The sequence below is a fragment of the Emydura macquarii genome, unplaced genomic scaffold (assembly GCF_026122565.2).
Source record: "Emydura macquarii macquarii isolate MOO-44397 ecotype Brisbane River unplaced genomic scaffold, CSIRO-AGI_Emac_v2 contig_1263, whole genome shotgun sequence".
In the NCBI taxonomy this organism is placed as follows: Eukaryota; Metazoa; Chordata; order Testudines; family Chelidae; genus Emydura; species Emydura macquarii.
The window spans coordinates 8,445,041-8,470,585 of NW_027131400.1; the positions used below are offsets into that span (position 1 = coordinate 8,445,041).

The window sequence follows — 25,545 nt, forward strand, 5'->3', positions numbered from 1 at the left end:
ACAGAACCTCATCCACCCACTCCTGTAATAGACCCCATAACCTCTGACTGAGTTACTGAAGTCCTCAAATCATGGTTTAAAGACTTCAAGTTACAGACAACTCACCATTTACACTAGTTTAAACCTGCAAGTGACCCGTGCCCCATTCTGCAGAGAAAGGAGAAAACCCCCCAGGGTCTCTGCCAATCTGACCCAGGGGAAAATTCCTTTCCAGTCCTAAATATGGTGATCACTTAGACCCTAAGCATGTGGGCAAGGCCCATCAGGAAGAATCGGAAAGAACTCTCTGTAGTAACTCAGAGCCCTCCCTATCTAGTGTCCCGTCTCCAGCTGTTGGGGATTTTTGCTACTGGCAGTCGCCGATGGGCCACACGCCATCATAGGCAGTCCCATCATACCATCCCCTCTATAAAAGTATCAAGCTCAGTCTTGAAGCCAGTTACGTTATTTAGACTGTAAGCTCTCTGAGGCAGGATAGGTCTCATACCATGCATATATATATAACATTTGGTACAATGACACCCTGGTCTCAGTTGAGCGTCGCAGGACAAAAGCAGTGCACGTATTTTTCAGACTTACTCCACTGTTTGATTTCTGTCTCCCAACAAGACAGTTTTGCCTTGACTTTTAGGTGTCTGATTTAAGGACACGCACTGCTTAGTTTTCAGAGGTTCTGAGCGCCTCAGTGCACATTAACTTAAACTGGAATTCAGGGTGTTTAGTACCTCTGCGTATCAGGCACTTAGATGTCTAAAGTTGGCATCCAAATCAGAGGAGACTTTTGAAGATGAATCTGTACAGATATTATATAACACATATCATAATCTTATAGGGTACAGCATTGAAAATGACATGAGATTTTCTTAAACTTCAAAAAATATCATGACTATATTGACTTAGCCTTACTATCTAGCCCTTTGACATCATAGATACTATGAGATATGGTATCCTTTCTCTCATTAGAGTCAAGCTGATTCCTATCCTTTCAAATGAAATTAGTGGTCATTAACATTATCTATAGCATTTCCTCATAGGGGACCATATTGCAGTTTGTGTACAGTACCATGTGAGAGAGTACTTTTATTGTCTGAAATCATTACCTTTGGTTCCTTCTTAGTTATCATGGATTTTATTTGAATTGCCTTTGCTTGCAGTTTCTTTCACAACTTTGACCTTGAATAATAGTTATGTGGAGTCCTTCTATAGCCAGTGGCCAAATTATCCAGTGATATCTGCTTAAAATAGTAAAAATTGATAAAAATAAACAATGCAAATTTTTATTTATTCAGGATCAGATCAAATTAACCAGTGATAGAAGTAACTGGAAGATGCTGTAGGGCTACTTTTTTCACTTAAATGGCAAAGCAGTATTTACTGGAGATAACTTTTTCCTGAACAGAGAGAAGGGAGCCTCTGTCTCCTGTGCTCTGTGACCACCCTGGTGGGCCCAGGCAGCTTGGAGCGGGATGCTGCCTAATTCAAATACAGAGGGGAGAAGAGCTGGACCTGTGAAGGGAATTAAATTGGGACAAGGAGTTAGAGGGAAGGGAAACTGGGAGTGGGGGCTGGGGTGAAGGAAGACTGGAACTGAGTGGGCAAAGAGACTGGGACTGGGAGCTGAGGATGGTGATTGGGAACTGCAGGGGAGACTACGATTGGCTGGACGAGGAGAGTGGGGCTGAGAACCAGCAGAGTGTGGGGAGGAGAGACAGATTTGATGAGGTGCAGGAGTGTGGGGAGAGAATTGGGACTGGCTGGTCAAAGGGATTGGGACAAGGATTAGGGGATGAGATTGGAAGAGAAGTCCAAGGTGGAAAATTGGGACTGGGAGCCAGTGGGGAAGGTGGATGGGGGTGTGGGGTGTGACTGGAGGCTAGAGTGGGGAAGAGAGGCAGATTGGATGAGGAACCAAGGATGGGGACTGGAAATGGCTGAGGAAGGGGACTGGAACTGGTAGAGGGGAGGAGACTCAGTGGGGTGCGGAGTCTGGAGGATGAGACTAAGACTTGTTGGGCAAGGAGACTGGAGTTGGTATGAGAAGCCCAAGGAGTGGAGGGTGGGGACTAGCTAGGGGAGAACAGAACTGAGACAAGGAGTGGGAGTGGGGAAGAGAGAGGACTGGAACAGGAAAGGACAGGACTTGGCCTTCCCTTGCACGGCCACTTTTGAGGGGAGATCAAACTCACCTCTGGGTACCTCCTCCTGCTGCAGGAAACTCCAGTGGGCCCAATCTTCGCATGCAGGGGAAGAGCAAGTCCTGTCCTTCCCCAACCCAGTCGGGGATCAGGGCGCCCGGGCTCGGGGCTTCCACTCCTGTGACTCCTGCCGGTGCTCGGGGTGCCCTGACTCCAAACTTCCACCCCACCCCCTGGCTTCTGCTGGGGCTCAGGGCTTCTCTCCTATGGCTCATTCTGGGGCTTGGGGCGTCCGGGCTTCCGCCCCGCAGATCCTGCTGGCTGGTGTATTAATGTGCAGCCAATTTGTGGGCACCCCAGAAAAATGGGTGCCCTGAGCCCTGGCAGAAGCTGGGGAGGGCAGAAGCTTGTAGCCCGAGTGCCCTGAGCCTCAGCAGGAATTGCAGAAGCTGAAGCCCTGAGCCTGGCAGGCGTCACCTCAAGCTGCTGGGACTAGCAGTTAGCAGCCTCTGGCTCGGGCACTCCCAGCAGCAAAGGGGAAACCGGACCCACCTCCAACACCGGGAGCCTCCTCTGGCTGCAGGAAGATCCACAGCTGCTGCCTTCAAAGCCAGCTCTGAAGCCCAGCACAGAAGTGAGGGTGGCAATCCTGCAACCCTTCTAAAACAGCTTTGCAAGCCCCTCCCCCCATGACCTCCTTTTGGGTTGGGACCCCCACCATTACAACACTGTGAAATTTCAGATGTAAATATCTGAAAACGTGAAATTGACTAATTTTCAAATCCTAGGGCCATGTAATTGACCAGAATGGAGGGTGAATTTGGTAGGGCCCTACTCATTAACTTTCATGAATAATGTTTCTCATGTATATGTGTCTGCAGGATTGAGCCATGAGTAACTAGGTAGTAGTGCAAGTTGTTTTTCTCCCACTCCAAAATAAGTAATATACTCCCACTTAGTCCTGCCTGCTGACAGTTGATCTGCCTATCTGTCTGTCATCTAATGATTTAAAATCCTGTTCCCTTTTCTTTACATTTTTTTCATTGACTCCCATGAGATAACTGCTTGACGTAGACATTTTATTGGTAAAAATATGATTTGTTCCCAACTTCCTAAGGGCCCACTCTTACAGTCATTACTTGTATGTAACTTTAAATTAATGGTGGTTTCGTTTTAAGGATGTAGGAGGAGGCCCTTTGCCATTAAATTTAGCTAAGTGGTATAACAAAGGGTTGATAAGTAATTGATAACTGCCCGCCCTGTTGAAAAATTTTGTGATTTTTTTAAAAATATTTTTTCCCTAGGGGAAATTTTTATTTTGCTTTTTTTAAAATGTGGAGCCATATTTACCTTGTTTTCAATTTGTGACTGACTTTATGGCCACCCTTGTAAAACACCTGACCAAGTTAAACCTATAACATCTTTTAAAATCTTCCAAGTCCTTCCATTCTGTAAATTCAATGATAGCTGGCAGCTCACATTTCAGATCAGTAATATGATGGTATTATTACTTAATCAAGTTATTATTCAGCATTTAGACATGATGGTGAGAGATGCTACAGAAAAACATCAGATGGAGCTGTTAGCAGTATACTTCTATACCTCCAAGTTATAAGGCCTTTTATTGTTTAAGTACAGCTGCGATATGCAGCAGGGAGCAGAGATCTGTTGCACTCCAGTGCACGTGGGCGTAAGTCTGCACTAGAGATTTGCCCCAGTTCTAGCTATTGGTGGTCAGCTACTTGTATAAACCCCCATAGTGGAGACAAGCAAAGAGCCAAGAACAATTGCATCCTGGCCTCTTTTACACTAGGTGTGTGTAATGGTGGCTGGAATCGAGGCATTTCCCCAATACAGACAAGGCCTAGTCTTCCGCACTGAGTGGAAAGTCTTGTATCTCTTGCACAGTCTCTTCCTTACTCTCAAAAGCACTGATTAAAAACAGGATGGGATTTGAGTAGAGAATGGGTGTCTCTGTGGAGAAATATTGGCTTGAGTATTCTAAAAGTCCAGTGCAGACTTTGGAGACAATGGAGACTTTAACATGTGCTAAACTGATGGATTAAAGTCTATGTGGGAACCTTAGCTTTAATTCAGCCATTTTAGGGTGTTAAAGTCTTCACTAGACTTTTTGATGGTGTCAGCTAACATATTCCAAGAACACACCTTTAAGTCTTAGTCTAGACAAATTCTGAATGAGAACCTTCATAACTGGGTGGATGATACCAGAACTGTCAGGGAGAAAGTAGGTTGTAGAGTCTGAGAATGCTGACACAAATCTATAGTGGTCTTCAAGAGAAGATAGTATATAATAGTGATTCTCTTGGATTAGGGTTGTTCTCTTTGGTTTGTGACGATAAAGGATGATTTCTGAGGGATTTATACATTTTATTGGGGTGTGTGGATGTTTGTGTCATCAGGAATCTGTAGATAAAAGATAGTATAATCAGTAGCATTTACTGCATTATTTCTCCACATACTGGCACATTCTTCCCCACCTTGAATTTTAGGCTTCCACAAACTTAATCTCAAAGGAAATTCATTCAGAAAGGCTGAGTTTCACCTGATTGCATGAAGAAATGGTGAGTTTCACCTTGTTTTGACTCACAACCATAAATTATCTCAGGTTCACTTGAAACTAGGCCCAGCTGACTCATAAGTTTCACTAACCTCAGCAAAGCTCTAAGTAATCATGGGCTAAGTTCTGAATTGAAACAAAGCCTGAAAGTTTCATGGAGTTTCAGGTTTCATACTGAAAGTTCACACAATTGTAGTTTTTTCTAGACCCAGTATTTCTGTAGTTCTGGGGTGTAATTCACTAATGTATCAATGGAGGGATTCTAATGGGATGAATCTGAGTAAAGAGCTAGCACAGTAGTAATAACTGTCATTACACTTTGTCATCTCTTGACAAAGCGTTGGGAGTGCTGTACAATAATTTCCAAATAAATTGATAAAATAGCAACATCATAAAAACAATTGTCCCATATTTAGTGATAGGTAAACAGAGAAGGGGATCCTCTCCGGAGGGGGGAATTTCTCTCACTCTGGAGGTAACAAGCTTATAATTTATTTTAAAAATAAAAAGATTTTAGACAGTTAGAAACATGGAAAGAGGAGCTGAAGCAGATGCCCAGGAGGAATGAATTTCAATGTAAAAGTCAATCTGCCACTTTATAGTCAACCAGTTATAGAGAATGTAGAGTCAAGTTGATATGGTTTCACGAACCAGTGAGTAAATGCATCACCGTGTTCAGTTCAGCTACTTCTAAAACTTATATTTACACCGCAGATTGGTGCCAGTAAGACTGCCAGTTGGAGCCTCTGGTTAATACCAAAAAGCAGTGCATGTACTTTGAAATTAACATTCTTTAATGCCTAAGTTACATCTTAGTCTCCATGATTTTTGAAGATAAGGCCAAAACGAGAAAGTGTATAGTTCAGTACAGCGAGTGGCGCTAACCTTACTACAACAGAAAGGGTTTTTTAGTCTTAACTATGGAATCACAACAGTCAATTCCATTATCCATTCTATTTCTAATAACATATGCACCCTATGGACTGTTGAAAAACCTTTCTGTCATGGGAATTCAAAATTTTCTGATGGGAGTTTCCTCCATTGCAGGTGGTGATTTTTGAAACCTCACTATTGGTACATCTATGGTGGTTAATTACATGGGATGGATTAATATTATCAAATCTCACTTTCTCTGCAAGTTTGCCTGTCTGTATATGATGTTATGTGGCACAATTGACAAAATTGTCAAGAAGCACAGTAAAAGCAACACAAGCTGCATGTTTATGTTACGGTTTATCTTTTGCTATTCTTCCTCACTTACAAAACTTTTAGTGGAGCTCGCCCAAACAATGATATTAGGATAAAAGAATTCTTCTTATCTGAAAGGGCTGGCAGCTTGATGTAAAATATATCTGTATTATAGTACCAAAGGACTAAAGCTTTCCAGTAAAGAGAAAAAAGATGAATTTCCATTAGTGTCAGCAAGGTGTGCCTTTTTTTTTTTAAAACACCTTCAACTTCAACCAATGGCTAGATTTTCAAAGGGGCTTCTATTCACTTGAAGTATTTGCGCTCGCAAAACAGAGTGGATAGTCAGACTGCATCTAAGTATTTGATTTGATCCTGCACACATCACCGGCAAGCACAATTTCTAGGTTTTGTGGGAGAAAATAATTGTGATCCCAAAACGGCAGACTCAGAATTTGAATCCATTTTTGAACACTTAAACACATATATTTAATAAACTGTGAGCGGCACTGGTACTTTGACCTTGCTACTGCCATTGTTAATGGGATGGGCAAAAATGATAATTAGGGGAGAGTTTAAAAATATACATGAGAGGAAAGTGCTGTTAAGAAAACAACCTACCGATCGTTTTCACTGTTGTTGGTTTGGGTTTTTTTTTTTTGCAGTTTTCTAGCAAGTTTATTAGGAAACTTCAGAGTCAGAATTTAAAGTAATTCAGGTATGAGGAGGAAAAGAGAAGACATGAGAGCTGAGGCCTAGCTCCTCAAATTATTTAGGTGCGTACCTCTGATTAATTTGAATGGGAATTAGCCCCCTAAGTACTTTTGAGGATCTGGGCTTAAGTGTCTTATGTGAAATTTCTGCATTCCATAGTACATAGGCAAGATCTTGATGACTGCTCACCATGTGGTTTTGTGCAGTGTAATTTGTTCAGGACAAGAGCTGCATGAAGGTTAGGTTGATTTTTTTCTTTTTCTTTCCTATTGAGGTCAATTGTTGTGACTTGAGTCAGTGATTATTCTTTTATGATCTACTTCTTCTGTCCTTGACTGTCCTCAGCTGCCATTAAAGGCAAAAAGAGGTTGAGTATTCAGCATTGTAGAGAACTGAGACCTTGGTGGGCTGGGGTGAGGTGGCACTGTGCAGGATGGCTTTGGAGTAGGTTTATGTGCTCACCCAAATATGCTTTGGTTGCAAATTTGGAGAGAGATTTTTGTACTTAAAATTTGATGCACTCCTCTGTCCCTACGTTTTTATTCATTATAATAATTAACAAGTTCTTACTAATACAGATGTTTTTCATCTTCAGGATGCTGTAAAAATAGTAATTAATTCACTCAGTGACAGGTAAGTACTATACTAATTGGACAGGTGAGGAAACTGAGGCAGCGAGAAATTTAAGCTATGTCTACTTGGCCCCACAGCTCAGACTGCAAAGGCATGAATTGCAGTACTCACTGGCGTGCTGTGCTGTAACTTCCCTGGGTGGATGCTGTGGGTGCAAACTAAAAAGGTACCTTGGTCACATTTCCTCTTTAAACAGGACTAAGTTAATACTAAGTAGGTATCTTTTAGTTCATGCTACAACGTCCGCATGGGGGAATTACAGCGCAGCACATTAGTGCACGCTCAGTCCACACCTCCACAGTCTGAACTGCAGGGCCACGTAGACAGGCTCTAAGTGACTTGCTGAAGGCAACAGAGGAAGTTGGAGAAGGGATGCGTGGCTAGTCCTTTTCTATGCAGAACTCCATTATGCGTCTACCAAAGTAAGATTTACCTGAATAAAAACTGTAGGCTCAAACCCATTATGAGAGACTCCTGTGAAATGCTTGTACAGATTTGCATTTTAGTTTTAACATTTTTCTTTTTCAGTAAGAGACCCCTTTTTTTTGTTAACTTTCTTTTGCCTCAATTCCTCCGATTCAAATGCTGCACTGCGACACTTTATTACTGTACGTATCTTATAATTAACAGAAATTTAAAAAATACTTGTTAGTTTGAATATTGCCTGGATGGAAAAGTCTGTGGCACATTTAGGAATGGTTATAATTCCTAGTAGAGCATTTTAAAAAGCAAGTCCTGGTTTTGTTTTAAAAAAAAATCAGCCTACTTAAATTTACTATAATTTGATAATCCTCTTTTGTTTTTGAGAACTTTCTTGTTTAGCATGAAACCCCTTTTATTGGCGACAGCTTCACATTTTTTCTCAGCACATGGGAGTGGATTATAGTCCTGAGCAGCGTGCGGTGAATTTTTTGTGTATGCTTGTTTGTAAATAATCCAAGTGAAGTTGCTTTCAAGCCTCTCCCAACTACGATAAAGCATACACTTATTTAACTGCCCTTTTTTGTTAAGCTGTTTTGTTTAGTTTTACACAAAAATAATTAGGGTATTACTTGCAAACGAATGCACTAAAAAAGAAAAATTGGAGGTGTTATTTTGACCAATTGCATATTTCTGAAACCACTGAAACATGATTAACGGCTTTAAAATTCTTATATGAATTTCAGAGTGAAAGCCAATATATTCAGAGTGAAAGCCAAACGTTCAATAACGTGGTTCTGAAACTTCCTGTGTGAAATTACAGGTTTCATTCCTGGTTATCTGTCTGTTCATCCATCCTCAGAGATACGTCACATAATGATGATTTGAAATATATGGTACCCCTAAAGACTGTTAGCAACTTGGATTTATACACCTTGGATTTAATTTAGTAGAATTAAAGTGTTAAAAAGACAGGCTTAAGGCATTGACAATATTCTGAAGTGTCGAAAAATATTGTATAGCATTAAGACTAGAGGGGTGAAATTAGGGAGGGGCAAAATTGTCTGAAAAAACTAAGTCTCAAAGCTCTTTTGCTCATCCCTAGAGTCCAACTAATAGTAAACCTTCTTTTGAGCCCTGAAAACAGTTAGTTAAGAACCAGCTCTACCTCTATCGCCATGCTATCCTATAGTCCTTCTACGGCATAGTAGTGGAGAGGAGAAAACTGCTCCACTCTCAACTCAGAAAATGCCAGCGCACTGTGGATTTGTAGAGGGGTTGGGGGAAAGGAAACAGGGCTTCAGGATGAACTGCCTCCTCCCCCAAAAGAAAACTGAGAAGGGGGACTGAGCCAGCCCTTGAAGATCCAGGAGAATGAATGGCCTTTTGTCTCAAAAACCCTAGAGGTGAGAGCACAGGCTGGTTGAGCTTCTCCTCCAGTAACGGCATGAGCCCTTCCAACAGCATCCGGCGGAGGGGAGGGAATGAGGGTCACAGAGCTTGTTTATGAAGAGGGGTGCTTAGACAAAGGGAGACAACAGCACATTTCTGGGGGCGGGGAGCTCTGAAGCTCAGCAAGCATTGGTTAAGCATTTTAATAATTCAGTTTTTATCTGACACAAACCTGCTCTGCAAAGCTTTGAAGGTTATTCCTTCCCTAGGTGAGGGGATTGGTGGGAGTAGGATTTAAGCAGGCTAAAAATGAGAGCCAGGGCAAGTGTATAAATTGTAGCTCTATGTATAACTATCCTTTGAGGCCTCTAAACTTGAGCCTTTGAGGAGTCTGGCTACGATAGGAGGAACCTGTTCTTTGTATTCCTTCTAAAATCTCCATTTCTCTTTCATATTTTGCCCATCCCTATGCACCAGTCCCTTGGAACTATCCTGCCATTCAATTAAATCTGATGATACAGTTTGGGCAGGTTGGAATTTAAGGGCCATATATATGCAGCCATAATATGGTCATGTGCATCTCTGTAGAATGGGCTCGTGCATCCCCCCTGCAGAGAAGCCTGTAGGAGAGCGAGCAGAGGGGTGGGAGGAAGATGATTTTTTCAGAGCTTTCAGGAAATTACTTCTTTAGGTGGGAGCCTTGAAGGGATATGCAGTGGGCAAGGTGGGCAGCCTTTGAACCCTGGCACTTGCTGTACTCGTTTGGTGGATAAACAGATGACTGTGTGCTCCAGGGTCAGAAACCTTCTCAATTCAAGGGGGGTGAAAAATAAGGATACAGGAATGTTTGATTGCCAGCTTCCACTTGTTAATAACTGTCATTTTTCGAAGGGCCTAGTTTGATCTATGGGATAATGGCCAGCAATGTCTTATTTAAAAATCAACTGTTTGGGCTTACAGGGCTTTTAGCTTCCCCCCTCCAAACCTGGCAAGTTTGAAAATTTGAGTTTTTTTAAAATGGCCAGCAGACATTTTCTATGATATGTAGAAATATACCTTTGTGTATGAGAGTCTGCGTTCTATATATACCCTATGAAACCTCATTTGAAGCCATTAGGTTTGGCCCAGGCTGCAAGTCAGGGCATATTATATTATATTATATTATATTATATTATATTTATTATACACAACCACACAACATACAAATTCTGTTATTATTTAGATCCTGCCCAGATCCATTGACTTTATTGAGATTGCGGTATAACTCAGGGCACAATTTGGTCCATAATATTTTTTTTAAAAAGCAACCAGGCTCATATGTTTATGCTGAAATATAGCATAGACATTGATATTTTTTAAAGGTCATTTTTTAAAGCCATGAAGTATGGGAATATAATGGAAGCACTGATATGGTCTTAACCACAATGGCACTAGAGGATGCAACAGTAAATTCACACTGAAATGGGCACAGTCGACCATACTAAAGTGGTTTTCATGGTTCTGTGTTATCATTAAACTTGCCTAATGCATGGCTAATTGTTACTTTTAGCCGCTTGAATCTGTTTGAGAAAGCGGGAGGAAATCTTAATTCGGTTTGTGTTTCAGAAAACCAATTATATTGACTTTTTAAGAAATGGAGGACTAGATCATTGGGTGTGGCTGAACTGCTCAAAATGCAATGGTGTGCAAACATAAATTAGCTCACCTTTGCACTCTCTTGGTCCTGGCGCAGCTTCTGTGCAAGGCTGATTTAATTTACTCAGGCTACTAACAGGCACAAGAGGTTGAGACCACAGCTGAGAATTGGTGTAGTGCAAGTTTATTCTAGCCACACAGCCATTTTTCCTGCTATACCACTAGTGGCACAGAGAGAGAGAGAGAGAGTAGTGCAAGAGCTGTTATTCTGGCTCTGTGCTGCTGGAAGATCACCCTCAAATCTTTTAAAGCAGTTTTGAGGCCAGATTACCGTGGTGGTGTGGTCTAAAGTGGCAGCACCATAGGATGTGTCTCCCCATGTCTAAAAGGGAAATTAGGCTGTTACTCACAGATAGGCAGATGATTGAGGAATATATTTAAAAAAAAACCCTCCTGGGAGTTTATTGTAGCTTCTTTGATGTGACTAATTATCCCACTCAAAGTAAGCAGTAACAAACAGTCTAATAACTGGCTAACCGAAGGAACTTCATAACATTTTCAAATTCTTAATCAGAGGATCTTTTCAGAGTTTTGCAAGAAGTTGAGAATCTTTCTCCTTCCTGAGAAATAGTTGCCAGTGGTCAGATCATAAAGTATGTAGTCACTTTTCTCCAAGGTGTATTTGCGAATATTGGCCTTTGAAGAGTTTAAATATTGGGGGAGAGCAATAGGCCTGGAAATGTGTTTAAACTGCTAAGTTTGATCCTAGCTCTGTTCAACAGACTCAAAAGCAAACATTTTAGTTTGCTGAGCCTGACTCACAGTAACTCGTTGTCTTTGCAGAATTTCATAGAGAACGAGATACTTCTTACAAATAGCAGTAAAATAACCCAAGCTTTTATTTGGGACTATTTTAATGCTTCTCATTTCTCAAGTAGCATACTAAAAAAATTTAAAATGATTATGAAAACATAAATTAATATTAAATCGCACAAATTTAAAGGGAGAAATTGTACAGCTCAGTGTCTGCAAATTTGATACTTAACATGACTCTAGATGTCTACCCCTGCTGTATTTAGGTTATTTTTTTTTTTTTTTGCTAGAGCCATGTAGCAATTCTACAACTGCTATGAGATTGACTTTCTCATCAAGCTAAGCAGTCGGTATAACGGTTCCATGTGTCAACAAGCATCTCAGATATGTTTTGTATTCCATGTACCATTCAGACCCAGCAACCTGAGCATTTCTGATGCTGGATGTGAGACTAAATCCCTCTTGCCTTACTTGCATGAGTGGTTTCACAGAACCCCTGGGATTACTTGTGTGAGGAAAGCAAAGAGGGTTTGGGCCTTCTGGTAGAAGGTAAATTTAAAAGCTCACCACCTGCTGATACCTGGGCTTCTGTGTTTCTCTTGCAGCAGTCAGTGACGTCACAAACACCTAAATCAGAGTGCCGGGGCTGCACTCTCTGAATGGCGTTAAGTGTCAGAGCAATAATCCACTGTCTATAATGGGAGAAACACTTAGCCCTGAATTCAGCAAGGGAAGAAAATGATTTTCAGCTATTTTGATTTAAAGTGTATTTATTTGGTCTTTTAAAGCCCGTGCAGACTTAGGTCCCAATCTAGCTCTTTCAGAAGCAGGTGCCTGCTTCTTTGAAGGCCCTGGTCCCGCAAAGTGTTGAGGGCCCTCAACTCCCACTGATTTCAGTAGGAGTTGAGGATGCTCAGCACCTCTCAGGATCACGCTCATGCTGCGAGAGGGTAAATAACTCACTTGGGCAACTGCAGCCAAGTTGACTAGTAGAATTGTGCAGGTATTCTGTTCACTGCAAGCAACTTTGTTGACCTGGTCCAAAGCTTCATTGAAGTCAGTGGAAAGGCTTCAGCTCCAAATTATTAACTTCAGTAATATTCAGAAGTAGCTTCTTTTTCTTTCCCAGGAATACTCTGCACCTGATTAGTGTAAGTAAGGCAGCCTCTCTGAGCCTCCTGCTCTCTGCCCACACTTTCTCCCTTTTGTGTGAGGGAATGCAAGTAGCCGGGGAGTCTGTGCTTGACAAGGAGATTTCTGCAGCTGTGGACTGACTTGTGGTGTCCCTGTGCACCTGCGTGGGTGCAGCTAGTCTCTTTGCACTCCCCTTTCTGTTGCATATGTGGCATATACTGGTTATGATTTAACCAGTTTAAACTGATCTTTGTAGTTAATCAGGTTGTTTTAAGCACTTTTCATTTCAGCAGTATGGGTCCGATGTTGCACTCCTGCAGAGACAAACTCCCAATTAAAGCCAATGGGGGTTTTGCCTGCAGCTGACCCAAAGTTGGGCTCTACATTTCTTTCTACATATAATTATTCTCCTGTGTAAAAAAAAAAACCCATAGCTAGTCACTGACTTGAGCTAAAGAAAGTTCTTTTGTTATTCAAACTTTTTAGAAGAGTTTACATGCGTTCTAAACTCTCACATACATACTCCTAGTGTCCCCTGTGGTCCGTGGACCCTTGAGGGTCCGCAGACTATGTCTAAAGGATCAACAAAAGATTGTCATTATCCTAGAACAGTGGTTTTCAACCCTTGGCCTGCAGACTATGGCTAAGATTTCGAAAGGGGTCCGTACCTCCATTTGAATTTTTTTTAGTGGTCCACAGATGAAAAAAGGTTGAAAACCACTGATTTTGCTCAAGAAATATATGGGCCTGATCCTGCTTGTGTCACTGTGACTTTGGACTCTGCGTGGGCCTGATCCTACGCCACTGAAGTCATTGATTTCAAAGAGTGCAGGATCAGGCCCTATATTTCATAAAGTATAGGAATTGTATTGTTACAAAGTGTTTTGTCCTCATGCTTAGTTTTGAAACAAGATTGAGTGCAAATTTGAGCTATACTGTGTGCACTATTAAACCGATGATGAAGATAATCTTGGTAAGATAATAGAGGACATACTATCTTGTAAAATGTTTGTATCACAAGAAAAGGCCCAGTTCTGCAGACTCTTGCTACCTGGCGTTACACTTATGGGCCTATTTTTAGTAATAAGCGCCACTACAGCTGGCGGTGTTGACAGGCTCAGAACCACAGTTAGTACCTCTCACAGATATTCTTTTTGGATATTTGAATTTCTTTTCTTTCTGCAGAAATGTTAAAAAAGACAAAAGAAAACAACAGGATGATAAAAAGAAAAGTGAGGAAAGAATCCATATTTGAAATGTCTCACATCATGTCTGGAAAATACCACACATATGATAGTGGAAAACTAACTAAGTTGAAAATCTGTATCAAAGGGGAACATAAAGTTGTCCATTTTAAAGTGTGAGTTTAGATGAGATATACTATTTGTAAGGCACAAAATGTTTGTACAGTGTATGTTCAAGCACTGCAGATAAAGTAAGCATAGTATTTATTATCAGATTTTGTAGCCTGTGATATGGTTTGATCGTATTTTTTATAACTCATTAAGAATTTTTTAATACAGTGTCTCTAAAGTGCCTCCTACATGTGTAATTGTTCAGAATGTAAAAACTAACTAACTGGGGACCAAGGTGCTGGATGTGAACTTTCCTACATATAGTAAGCAAAATTTTAGCTACTACATGCACTGTGGAATTTATAAAATAAAGCAGTCATAATTCCACAGGTGTATTTTTCCAGCAAGATATAATCACCTGTTTTGTTTTTTGCTTGCTTGCTGGTAGGGTGGTCAAAAAGTTGTGATCAATGTATGGATGCTAGAATCTTCAGACACCCATATCCTAATGAGGTTGGCTGTATTACATCATTCCAAATAGCAAAATACTCGCTCTCAAAAACATAGACCTTTTTAAACATGAGGGAAATGGCTTCTTTATTAGATATCTATTCTATTAAGAATCTGATTATTCAATCTTTTTTTACATTTTTCCCCTCATTTTGGTTCACAGCAACCAAAAATGCTACTTTTCTGGGAAAGACTGATATTCTGACTACAGTTTTGTAATTTAATGATGGAGAGTTTCCTTAGTAAACCAAATTTAGAGTACTAGAATGCTTATCTTATATCCAGACCTTGAACATAAAAGGCATTTTATACCAGCAATTGTTCATTTAATGAGCAATTGCAGAGTGCAGGACGGTTAAGGGATTGAGCTATATGCACCATTATTGCAAGAAGTATTCCGAAATACCAGAAATAGGACGTAAGCTCTGATCAGGGAGACTGTGAGCACAATTACCTTCTTTTCAAATCCTTCTGTGACACTGCGGGAGGAAAAAGGACTTTGAAACTTGAAAGGAAAGAGCTTGCTTTCAACCTCAAAAGCTAGGAGGAAAGGGCTCTGAAATTTGCTCAGTATTCCCAATTCACCATTAGCCTGTTTCTTCCTTTAGCCTCAAGGCATTCTCCGCTTTTTGAAAAGATGTTAAGAAATTCAGTCACAATAGAGAGCCTAGTTTTGAACATGTTTCGCTCGGCCCATTGAGGTCTGGTCTTCAGCCTTTGTGTGGGGTGAATTGAGCTGAGCAGCTAGCTGGTTGGGGAGAGGTGAATGAGCAGTCTCTGTGCAGTCACAAATTCTGGCAAAGAAAAGATTACCCTTTCCTTTATTTTACAATATGAATTCCTGTACAATCCTGCTAGTGGCAATATGCGGAGCAGAGCTTGTGCTTAAGTCAATACCGACCACTTGGTTTATACCAACTCTTGTTAAGTTTGTCTTGTAATTGAAGCTGCTGTTGACCTTGCTTGGAGACCATTTGTAAAACCGTTTATTTAGCATAAACTGAAATAATAAACCCTCCTTCTCTTAGGCCGATTGTGATAGGGTGACATTAGTTTGATTTAATGATTAGCCGCCTGACCCCCTCAGCTCGAGAAAGCTGCTTGAATAGAGAGAGTTCACTAGGAAGCACACAGGAAGAATACTAATGAGCTTGTTAAATTTAGCATGGCACCAACCACTTTTAATTCCTCTAATGGGAGAAGCACTGCCTCTGAAAAAGAGGGAGGGAGATAGAGGGAGGGAGAGGGGGAGAGAGAGAGGAATGTCCACATACCGGTAGCTAGAGAATTTCGATCAAGAGAGGAGTTGGAGAGAGTAAGCCAGGCTCTTTTGGACTGAGTTGTAAGTATGTTGTCTGTTCTCTTACCCAGGTGACGTGCGTCCTCCTTAATCAGTTGCAAGACAATAATGCTAGTTGCAAGTTGCATATAGAAATATGATTTTGAAGCCTAACGCATGCAGACGTGTAGCTACAATGATGACTTGCCATTTAAATGTGGGTATCTCAGAATTTTGTTGAGAGGAGCTTCAGCATCTTAAGCAATGGTTTGAAACTTATTTTATCCCTGACTTTAAAAGGCTTGAAGTAAAGCCACTTGTGTCTTGAGATCTGCAGATCTTTAATGAAAACAAACTAACAAAGGTTGAATGGAGACAAGAAGTTTAGTGGACTGACATGTTCGTGTTTGTTTCCCTTATTTTTTAAATTTTTGTTAGGTAAACAAAATAAATAATTAAAAATGCATTCGTTTAGGCATATAGTTCGGTTACAAGCTTTTTGAAAATATTTGTTAATAGAATAAAGTATTCCTTGGTGCTATATTTCAAAAATGCTTGTGGCTAGCTAGCAAAAATAAATATGATATTTCCCATTAGATGGGAGAATCTTGGATTAATTTGATAGCTCCAGACCAGTACTTGTTACCCATGTGGCTACTAACTAGTTATCATTCAGAGGGGACACACATGGAAAAGGAGAAGCTAGTTCAGGTTGATCATTTGGGCCTGATTCTTTTTTCTGTAACACCTGAGTAAGTCAGAAGAAACTGTGCTAAAGCCGGTGGGGGGACAGAACAGGTGTGAGAGGAGAATCTGGCCCTTTGACTTTAAATCATTCATCTCTCTGAAACTTTTTTAGTAAATCGGATGTTTCTTTTGACCCTAAAGCAGTCTGTTTTTTAAACATAGGATAGCAGTAACAGTTGTCTTGTGTTTGGCTGTAAGAATCTATTGGCAGATGCTACTAGAGAAGTGGGTTGTTTGCTTACATTTTTGCTATAGACTTCCACTTGTTGCCATGGTAGACGGTATGTTTCTGTCAATAATTTGGCCTGGCGTAGCTTGTCTGCACTTACTCTTAAACTTTATTGAACAATTCAGCTGAAACAGAATGAGATTAGACAGCTTTCGCCTTTTGGCTCACTGAAGTGGTTTTACTGCAGTTATAAGAGCAGGCAGAATTATTGCAAGAAAAGTTTCCCTTTCAGTGTATAGAGAGTTCTTTCACATCACTCGGCTATTTGTATTCTGGAGTGCGTGCACTGTCAAGTTTTTCATCTGCTCCCATATCAAAAGCACCTCTGTGGTGCAAAGCATGAAGTAAACTCTTAACAAAATGTTTGTCCATTGGAATTCCTTATAATTGCAAAAATGCATTGGTGTTTATTTAAACAAATATTTCTGGGTGTTCAAAAATGATTGACTGACTTAACACAGTAAGCATTACTTTTATGATGAGGAAAAATAAATGAGCGGTGCTGGAAAAAAATTTTTTGTTTGTTTTCTCCATTTTTTGAGCTATTTATTAAAACCAAACACATTTTGCTTGAATTTTCAAAGTTACTAAAAGTAGGTTTAGAATTTCAGTCAGCAATTAAAAAAATCATCTCATTCCGTACCAGTAATTGGTGCCTTGATTCATGACACATGCAAGTCTTGAGAGGGACAGAATAAAACTGAATTCTTCAAACAGACATGGGCTTCTTGTTCTGTTCTGGGATGTCAGTTTAACAAATATTAACTTTATACAAAGAGTAAAAGAAATGAAAATCTTATCTGATTTTCAAATTGATTACGTTGCTATACAAATCACTTCAGCCTACTTCTGTCTATAATATGGTAGCATAGGTTAGCCCTGCTTTAGTTAAGGATTTGCCAGCATTTCAAATAGAATATAATCCCTTGTTTTTAAGAGTTTACATCTCCTCTGCAAAAGTTCATTGTAGGATGAAACTTAGTATAAAAAGCTTGAGCCAGAAAGAAAATTGGTGGAAAAATTACTTTTTTTTTTTTTTTTTTTAAAGTCATACGAGCAGTTTTATAAAACTTAACATAAATTTTAAACTAAAAACAACTTCAGTGTAAAAATATGAAACTTTAAACCTCATTAATCTAGAGGATAGACTAGTGTTTATGCATATTAACACAAAGGAAAAAAAACCAAGCAAAGATTGTTAGCTTTGCAATATTTTATATTAACTATTTCACCAGGGGCCCAATCCTGCAAGTCCTCTGTGCACAAATGGTAGCACTCCACGCATGGAGGATCTGGGCCCAATGACTAACTTTTCTTCAGAAGCTGGTTGATATGATAATTGCAAATTTTAAAATAATCCATATATTTACACAAACGACATTGATGTTTTTCTTTGGTATTTTTGGAAAAAAAAAATGCATCCAAAAGACTACATTTAAAATCATTTTGTAGACTGGTAAAAGCTAGTGTAGATATTGTCCAAAACTCAGCCTGATACATTTAGATATTGCTGTATGCCCAGGCCCACATTCTGAACTTACTTGTATCAGTGAAAATCAGGGATGATTCCACTGAAGTCAGTGGAGTCACAGTGATGTAGAACTTGTTAAAGAGTAGAATTAGGCTTATGAGAATTACTTGCCCTTTCTTATCCCTGTTCTGAGCAGGCACAAGAGGGAAAGTTAATGATTTCGCTTTAGCCATAACTTTGAACGTTCCGGCCTTTAACAGTTTAAGCTACATTCTTATTATCATTCTGAATTGTTCTTTTTGTGTGTGTCAATTATAAAATAGTGCCCCCATAAGTTTTTCTTCCTAAATGTGGTTTCATTTAGTGTTCTTATTATCGTTTTTGCACCAGAATTTTTTATAAGCTCTCGGGCAATTTTCTTCAGTTGTTTGTGAACATATTTCTTAATATTTATTTAGGACAATGTTTATTTGTGCATACTTATAAAATGGGCCTTCTGGAAACAAGAATCTGGAGACCAAATGTTCTGACTTTGTAGATATAGGTCAGGACTCCAATGATTACAAAATTGTTAACCTGCACTTCCCCCTGTTCTTATATAAGCAATGACATACTTTCAGGAGGGCTTGATATGTGGGTAGATGATGGCACTTTGCAGTCGTATGTCTCATCTGAAATGTACCTGAAAGTGTGTGGCTAACGGTGGAACTGCATTGCTTGTATCTCTTTAAATGTGTGTATATAAATCATAGAATCATAGAGTTGGAAGGGACCTCAAGAGGTCATCTAGTCCAACCCCCTGCTCAAGGCAGGACTAACCTCAGCTAAATAATCCCAGCCAGGGCTTTGTCAAGCCGCAGCTTAAAAACCTCTAAAGATGGAGATTCCACCACCTCTCTAGGTAACCCATTCCAGTGCTTCACCACCCTCCTAGTGAAAAACTTTTTCCTAATATCCAACCTAGACCATCCACACTGCAACTTGAGACCGGTGCTCCTTGTTCTGTCATCTGCCACCACTGAGAACAGCCTAGCTCCATCCTCCCTGGAACCCCCTTTCAGGTAGCTAAAGGCTGCTATCAAATTCCCCCTCATTCTTCTCTTCTGCAGACTAAACAAGCCTAGTTCCCTCAGCCTCTCCTCATAAGTCTTGTGCTCCAGCCCCCTAATCATTTTTGTTGCCCTCCGCTAGACTCTCTCCAACTTCTCCACATCCTTTTTGTGGTGGGGGCCCAAAACTGGACACAATACTCCAAATGCGGCCTCACCAATGCCGAATAGAGGGGAATAATCACTTCCCGCAATCTGCTGGCAATGCTCCTACTAATGCAGCCCAATATGCTATTAGCCTTCTCAGCAACCAGGGCACACTGTTGACTCATATCCAGCTTCTTATCCACTGTTACCTCCAGGTCATTTTCTGCTGCCTAGCTTATCGGTCCCCAGTCTGTAGCTGTGCATGGGATTCTTCCGTCCTAAGTGCAGGACTTTGTGTCATAGACTTTGTGTGGGAGCCATTGGTGGAGTAACCATGCATGGGTCCTTAACTTCACATCAAGTTAAAGGCTGTCAAAGGGTATCATGGAGACAGACTGGCCAAAGGGCCCCGGTATGAATGATTTCGTGGATCCTGTGGTCATAACAACACACACAGATAGTGCAGAGCAGGTTGAAACAGCCATTTCAGCCCATCACCTGGAGAAGTGATCACAAGGCCTGTGCTTCAGGCCTAGGCACCAGCCCCAGATTGGGGGTTGGAATTCACCTTTCTAGTTCCTTTGCATGTCACCCACAGAAAATCAAGTGATTTGGGTTCCATGAAGGGGAGCTGAATTTCACCCATCCTGGTCACGTACATATATGTGTGAACTATACTTTTGATATATTTGTGGGTGAAAGATGTTCACACTCAGTGCTGAAAAGTGTTAACCTCAAACACTGTACACCTCTACACAGGTGGGTGACACTATTACCGCAGGTGGCTTCACTGCTCATGCCTGGTGCTTGCTGAGTGACTGGAACAGATAAACGCATTCTACTGTTGCCTACCTTAATTTTAATAAGTAAGGCCTTTTCTATTGCTCCAGGCTCTTCTCTTTCAACAGAGCATCTTTTTGAGGATGGAGCAGCACAGTGGCAAATACAAAGCAGCAGTGGGTGGCTAGACTTGATTTAGACTCAGCTAGCAGGGTTCATCTTCTACTGTTTGTGACAAATTGTTTTTTTCCTCCCAGTCAGGCAGCCAAAAATTCCAGCCTACTTGTCCCAGAGGCAAGAAAACAGCAAGTCTGTGTCCGTTCTGTAGGATTAATAGCCCTGCTGGTAAATGCATCAGTGAATGGGTGATGATGATCTACTGCTCAACTGCCACTTGGTCTGAGTGGGTTAGTTTTTTCAGCTTGTATCCAAGAACATCTTTCATAACCACACATGCACCTACTGTCACAAACTTATATTGCGGCTTTGAAAGTGGTGAAAAGGAAAAAAAAACTTTTATTTTATTTGCTATAAGTGGTCTTAAAGTCTCTCTCTCTCTCTCTCTCCCCCTCTCCCTTTCTCTCTCTCTTCTTCTTTTTTTTTTTTTTCCAGAGGATGAAAGTCCTGTACAGACCTATCACAGAGAGAGAAGAAACGCAATCACAATGCAGCCACAAGGTGGGCAAGGCCTCAGTAAAATCAGTGAAGAGCCTTCAACATCTAGTGAGGAAAGGGCCTCATTAATAAAGAAGGAGATCCATGGATCTATATCGCACCTTTCTGAACCTTCTGTACCTTATCGTGGGACGGTTTTTGCAATGGACCCCAGGAATGGTTACATGGATCCTCATTATCGTGAGTATTTAATGCAAGTTCATTTCCGAAAGCAAAATTGAAAGGATGCTGAAGCTGTCGTATTTCATTGCATTTTGTATTGGCACTTTTCATCTCTCTCAGGATGAATCATTTTGCCTGGATATGTCTAAAATAATATTTATTCTTTTCATTTATGTCAGAAAAAAGTAGTGAACAGTTGCATTGTATCTCTAAATTAGCATAGGCCGCTGCAAAACAGACTTCAATAGGACATGTATCATCTGTTGCTAATCTTCATGAACCATCTAGTGTTATTTGCTCCTCCTACTTAGCAACAGATGAAAAAAGGCTCCTTTTAAAAGAGCAGAGAGGAAAATTAAACAGGCCTTAAAAGAATTATTTTAAAACTACAATTTAAAGAAAGGAGGGAACGCACTTTTTAGGAAGAGATTTTTTTTGTTTTGTTTTGTCATTTTCTCTCCAGCTACAGTCCCGCTAAGTTATTAAAAAAGAGTGAACGGTTTCAACTTCTGAAGTACTGCTTAGGCATTAATAAAAAGTAAGAAATTAACTGACACTTGAACACAGATGTTCAATGGATTTCTCCACAGGCAAAATATGAGGGAGTTAAGCAATTTTTTTCATCTGCTTCTAGTTTAAAAAAAAAATCATTTAGTTGTGTAGTAATGAACATCTTGAGGTGTCAAGACTTGTGCCTTTTGATTATAGATTTATCACCTTGTCAGGATACAGATTTGCCATTTAACCTTGCAGTCTCCAGTTCCAGATGACAGGCTAAGAGGGGCCAGTCTGTGTTCCCCCACCCCCCACATAATTCAGAAATGTTAGTGTTTTAAGGCAAAAGGTCATTAGCCAGACCACTGATTAGTGAGGACAGCTGATTAGCGCATGTTTTTTTGCTAAAGAAAGTGCCAGGGATAAAAGCTAATTTTATCCCTTCATTAGTTGGGCTAGCAGCGAAGGGGAATGTTCACTCATCAGGGTGCAGATCAAAGTGTCTCACAGAACCTTAAGTCTCACCAACTGCCTTTATTTTAACAGAGTTTGATTGTTAATAAAGATGGAGGCTAGATAAGAAAATGAACACTTGTCTTTATAGTTTAGATCAGTTGTTAAGTGAAAAGTTTATGGTGAGGGGTTTCCAGCTCTCCACTAACGTGACATTTCAGTTACTACATCCTTCCCACCTCCCATCCTGTTCTCAAACCCTTTTAAGCAAGTTAGTCACTCATCTGGGTATTATACAGTGTACTGCTGACAGACTTGCCTGCAAGAGAATGCAGAGCATGTAGAAAGAACTACTACTCACAAGCAATAGCAAATAGAAATATTAGTTTGCATGTCATTGGCGATTTGACTCCCACATTACAGCTTTTAACATATGTAAAGGCAAAATATGTGGATGAAGATACTTATGGGTGCGAATGACAATCCTGTAAGTGGGCTGCACTGCTGCAGAGCTGAGATGCAGAGAGGTCTAAGATGACTTCAGTGATGACACGTGCTACTTTGACTCCTGTCTGGCCGCTGTGTCCCTTCCTAAACCTGTCACAGCTGCTAGTGTTACTGCCTGGTGCATTCTTCAGAATTGGGAGTGGGTTCTCAGCTTAGGTTGAATTGTTTTTTCCACCTTTCCGCAACAGTCATCATTGTTTAATGTAGCTAATGTGCCCACACCTGGACCATTAGCACCTGGCTATCATTGTCCTGATGTGGCCTACACAGAAGCATTGTTTTGGGAACAAGGTTCTTTGTAAGTTAATAGAAAACAAAATTGCATATAACTAGCATACACAAAGGGAATGTGGTTAGTCTTCAGCGAAACCTGCAAAAGTGCCCAAAGTATGGAAACATCAGAGGGACAGACCCACTTCACTGCTCTTAAAGGGAATTTGTATTGTTCTTTCTGATTTGTAAAATCCCTCAAGCTATTAATACCATGTAAAGCCCCATCACATTTCTGCTTATCTGTAATAGATTTGATACAGGAGGACAACTAAATGAATGAGCATCTGGCTAAATTTATAGCAAAGAAGACAGACTGACTTAATTTTTCATATTAGTTGCATCCTTTATATATATAAGATGTGCTTTTATCAAATCAGTGATTGTATTCAGCTTGACACTTTTAGTAGTCCTTATGAAGAATACTGAATAATGTAATCACATCCCAGTCCCTCTGTAGCAACAGGTGAAGAAACAACCAGAAAGGCCATCCACTTTCTTCCGCTGTTTCTTGCCAGCTTTGCTGGGCAGATGGAAAGCAAATACCGCTTTAATCCAATGTAGCCGGGTATGTGAACATTCACAGTAATTCCTTAGTTTTCCTGTGGTTGGAAAATACAGACTTTTCAAGATGGCTAATTTGTGCTTCTATATATACCCACTTTGTATTTAAAAGTGTGGGTAGGCTTCCTGTAACACAGGAAAAGGGAAAATAATTTTTTTGAGGGAGGACATCTGTATATTTTTATTGCAGTGAAAAAGAGCTTTTAAGTCAATTGTGTGTGGAATGCATGTCCGCTCCAGGAGCTGCAGTTATTAGAAAGGGCTCCAACACTTCACATTTCTACATGTAAATGTGCGTGTCTCTATATTTGTGGGTTTTTTGCTTGTTTTTTTTTTTTTTTTTAAATATTTTAATTAAAAAGAATGATGGTAACTATTACTTCCAGTATTTACAACATATGTGTGGAATAAATCCATCACTGAGGGGGCGATTGCTCTCTTGCAGAGAGTAGCTGGGAGATGAGGGTGTGTTTTGAGTGGACTAACAGTGCTCAGACATGTTCTGGGGCAGACAGTCCTTCTAATGTACCACTCTAGGGAACCTCAACCATTTAACATTTAAGAATGAGGGAGTAGCCTCCTGTTTGGGCCAGAGCCATTTGTCTTAGCTGAGATAAGAGAGGGGAAAGACACCCAAGGCAGCACTCAACAATTTTTGTTGTTCATTTTTATCTTTACAGTGAAAAATTTCTTGGAACCACAGTTCTTACATCCATTTAATCTATTGCATAAATCCATTTTTCTTTTAAAAAGGTTTTAGGGCAGATGACAAAATTGCCATAGCTTCCTCTCACACACTACACCTTTTCTGTTCCTACTAAGGCCAGGTCTGCACTGCAAACTGACAACAGTATAAAGAATCCACCCCCTCAGCGACGGAGTTATACCGACCTAACCCCTGGCGTAGACAGCGCTATATCAACGGGAGAGCTTCTTCGGTTGACATAGTAGTATTTTCCCTAAGCATTACAGTGGTGCAGCTGCACCACTGCAGCTGTTCAAGTGTAAACCAGCCCTAAGGAAACCTTTTTTTTGGGCATAGTTACAAATTTCATTGCGTTTCTGAAGTCTCATACAGCATTGGTTACCACTTTACTTTGAGTCTTGTTAGTGTAAATTCCGTCTGCCGAGGTGGGGTTGAGGTTGGCACTTCCTTTTATTATTCTCTCCCCGTTTTAATTCCCATGCAATTTTATGGCTGTGCTAAGGCCGCCTGTCGTTCCTCATGGAAAAAATGAATCATTCCTGTTATAAACACTTTGATTTAAAACATACTGCTGGTATTCTTCCTGGGCATCGCAGCTCATCTGAAGGAACTGCTAGTTCCTAATTAATAAAGCTCAAAGAATTAGCTTATGTAAAAGGCAGTGACACTTCAGTTGCCTTAGATATAAAAGTCTCTGTGAAAGATGTTCATGAACAGCCTGGACAGAATTCTGCTGTCTGTTACACCTTTGCAGCCCCAGTGAAGTGAATGGGCTTGCATGGGTGTAGCTGAAAGCAGGCCTTGCCCCACTTTTTCTATAGGGTTTTGTTTCTGCTGGTGTTTGAAACTTGCATTACTTTCTTGGGGGAAGGCGAATTTTACATTTCAAAGGGTTTACTTTGCAAGGTACTGAGTGTCCTCATTCCATATTCACTGCATTGGGTGGTGAGGCCTTTGATAACTGCATTGCATCATATCTGGCAGTGGCAAGTGGCATCTCAGAATCAATTTGCAAAATGACCAAAAGGTGCAAGAGGCAAAGAGGAGCAGTTCAGACTTGACCAAATTAACAGACGTCGGCAGCTCATTGGATGCACATGTTCGTGTACTGAAAATCATTTTTTTCAGCAAGTATTTGCCAAAAAATTAAGATCCTGTTTCAGCAAATGTGAATTGTTGTTATTTAAAAAGTCCCCTTTGGGGGCAAAAATAAAAAAACCTTTTCTTTGTTTGTTACCTATTCTTGACAGGCAGCCTTCTTTCTGTTGTGTAACCGACCCTGTAACTGAGATGATAATAGTAGCTTAGATCATTGCTTACTGATCAGTACGTGGAGGCAACTCCCGAGGAACAGATCTTTCACTTTCACATGGAAGGGGAGTCAGCTGCATCTTTTGCAGTGTTCCTATCATTCTCCTGCAGATTCTGCAGCGGACTCCCTCTGGCTCTGGGGTCCATGGAAAGGTATGTGGCAGAAACTGAGTGGGTCCAGGGGGGACATATATTATCTTTTCTGATGAGTTCTACCTATTCCTGATATCACAACTCTGGCCTCCCAAGCTTG

The 25,545-nt window shown here is 40.5% G+C and overlaps 1 protein-coding gene across 1 annotated transcript in view; it reads left to right on the forward strand.

Annotated features, from left to right (window-relative positions):
* GLI3 (GLI family zinc finger 3) overlaps positions 1-25,545 on the forward strand; it is a 238,333-nt gene that overhangs the window by 54,338 nt on the left and 158,450 nt on the right. The window contains exon 3 of the mRNA XM_067550432.1: positions 20,762-21,004. Within this exon, the coding sequence (XP_067406533.1) occupies positions 20,762-21,004 (243 nt within the window). The remainder of the gene's footprint in view (positions 1-20,761; positions 21,005-25,545) is intronic.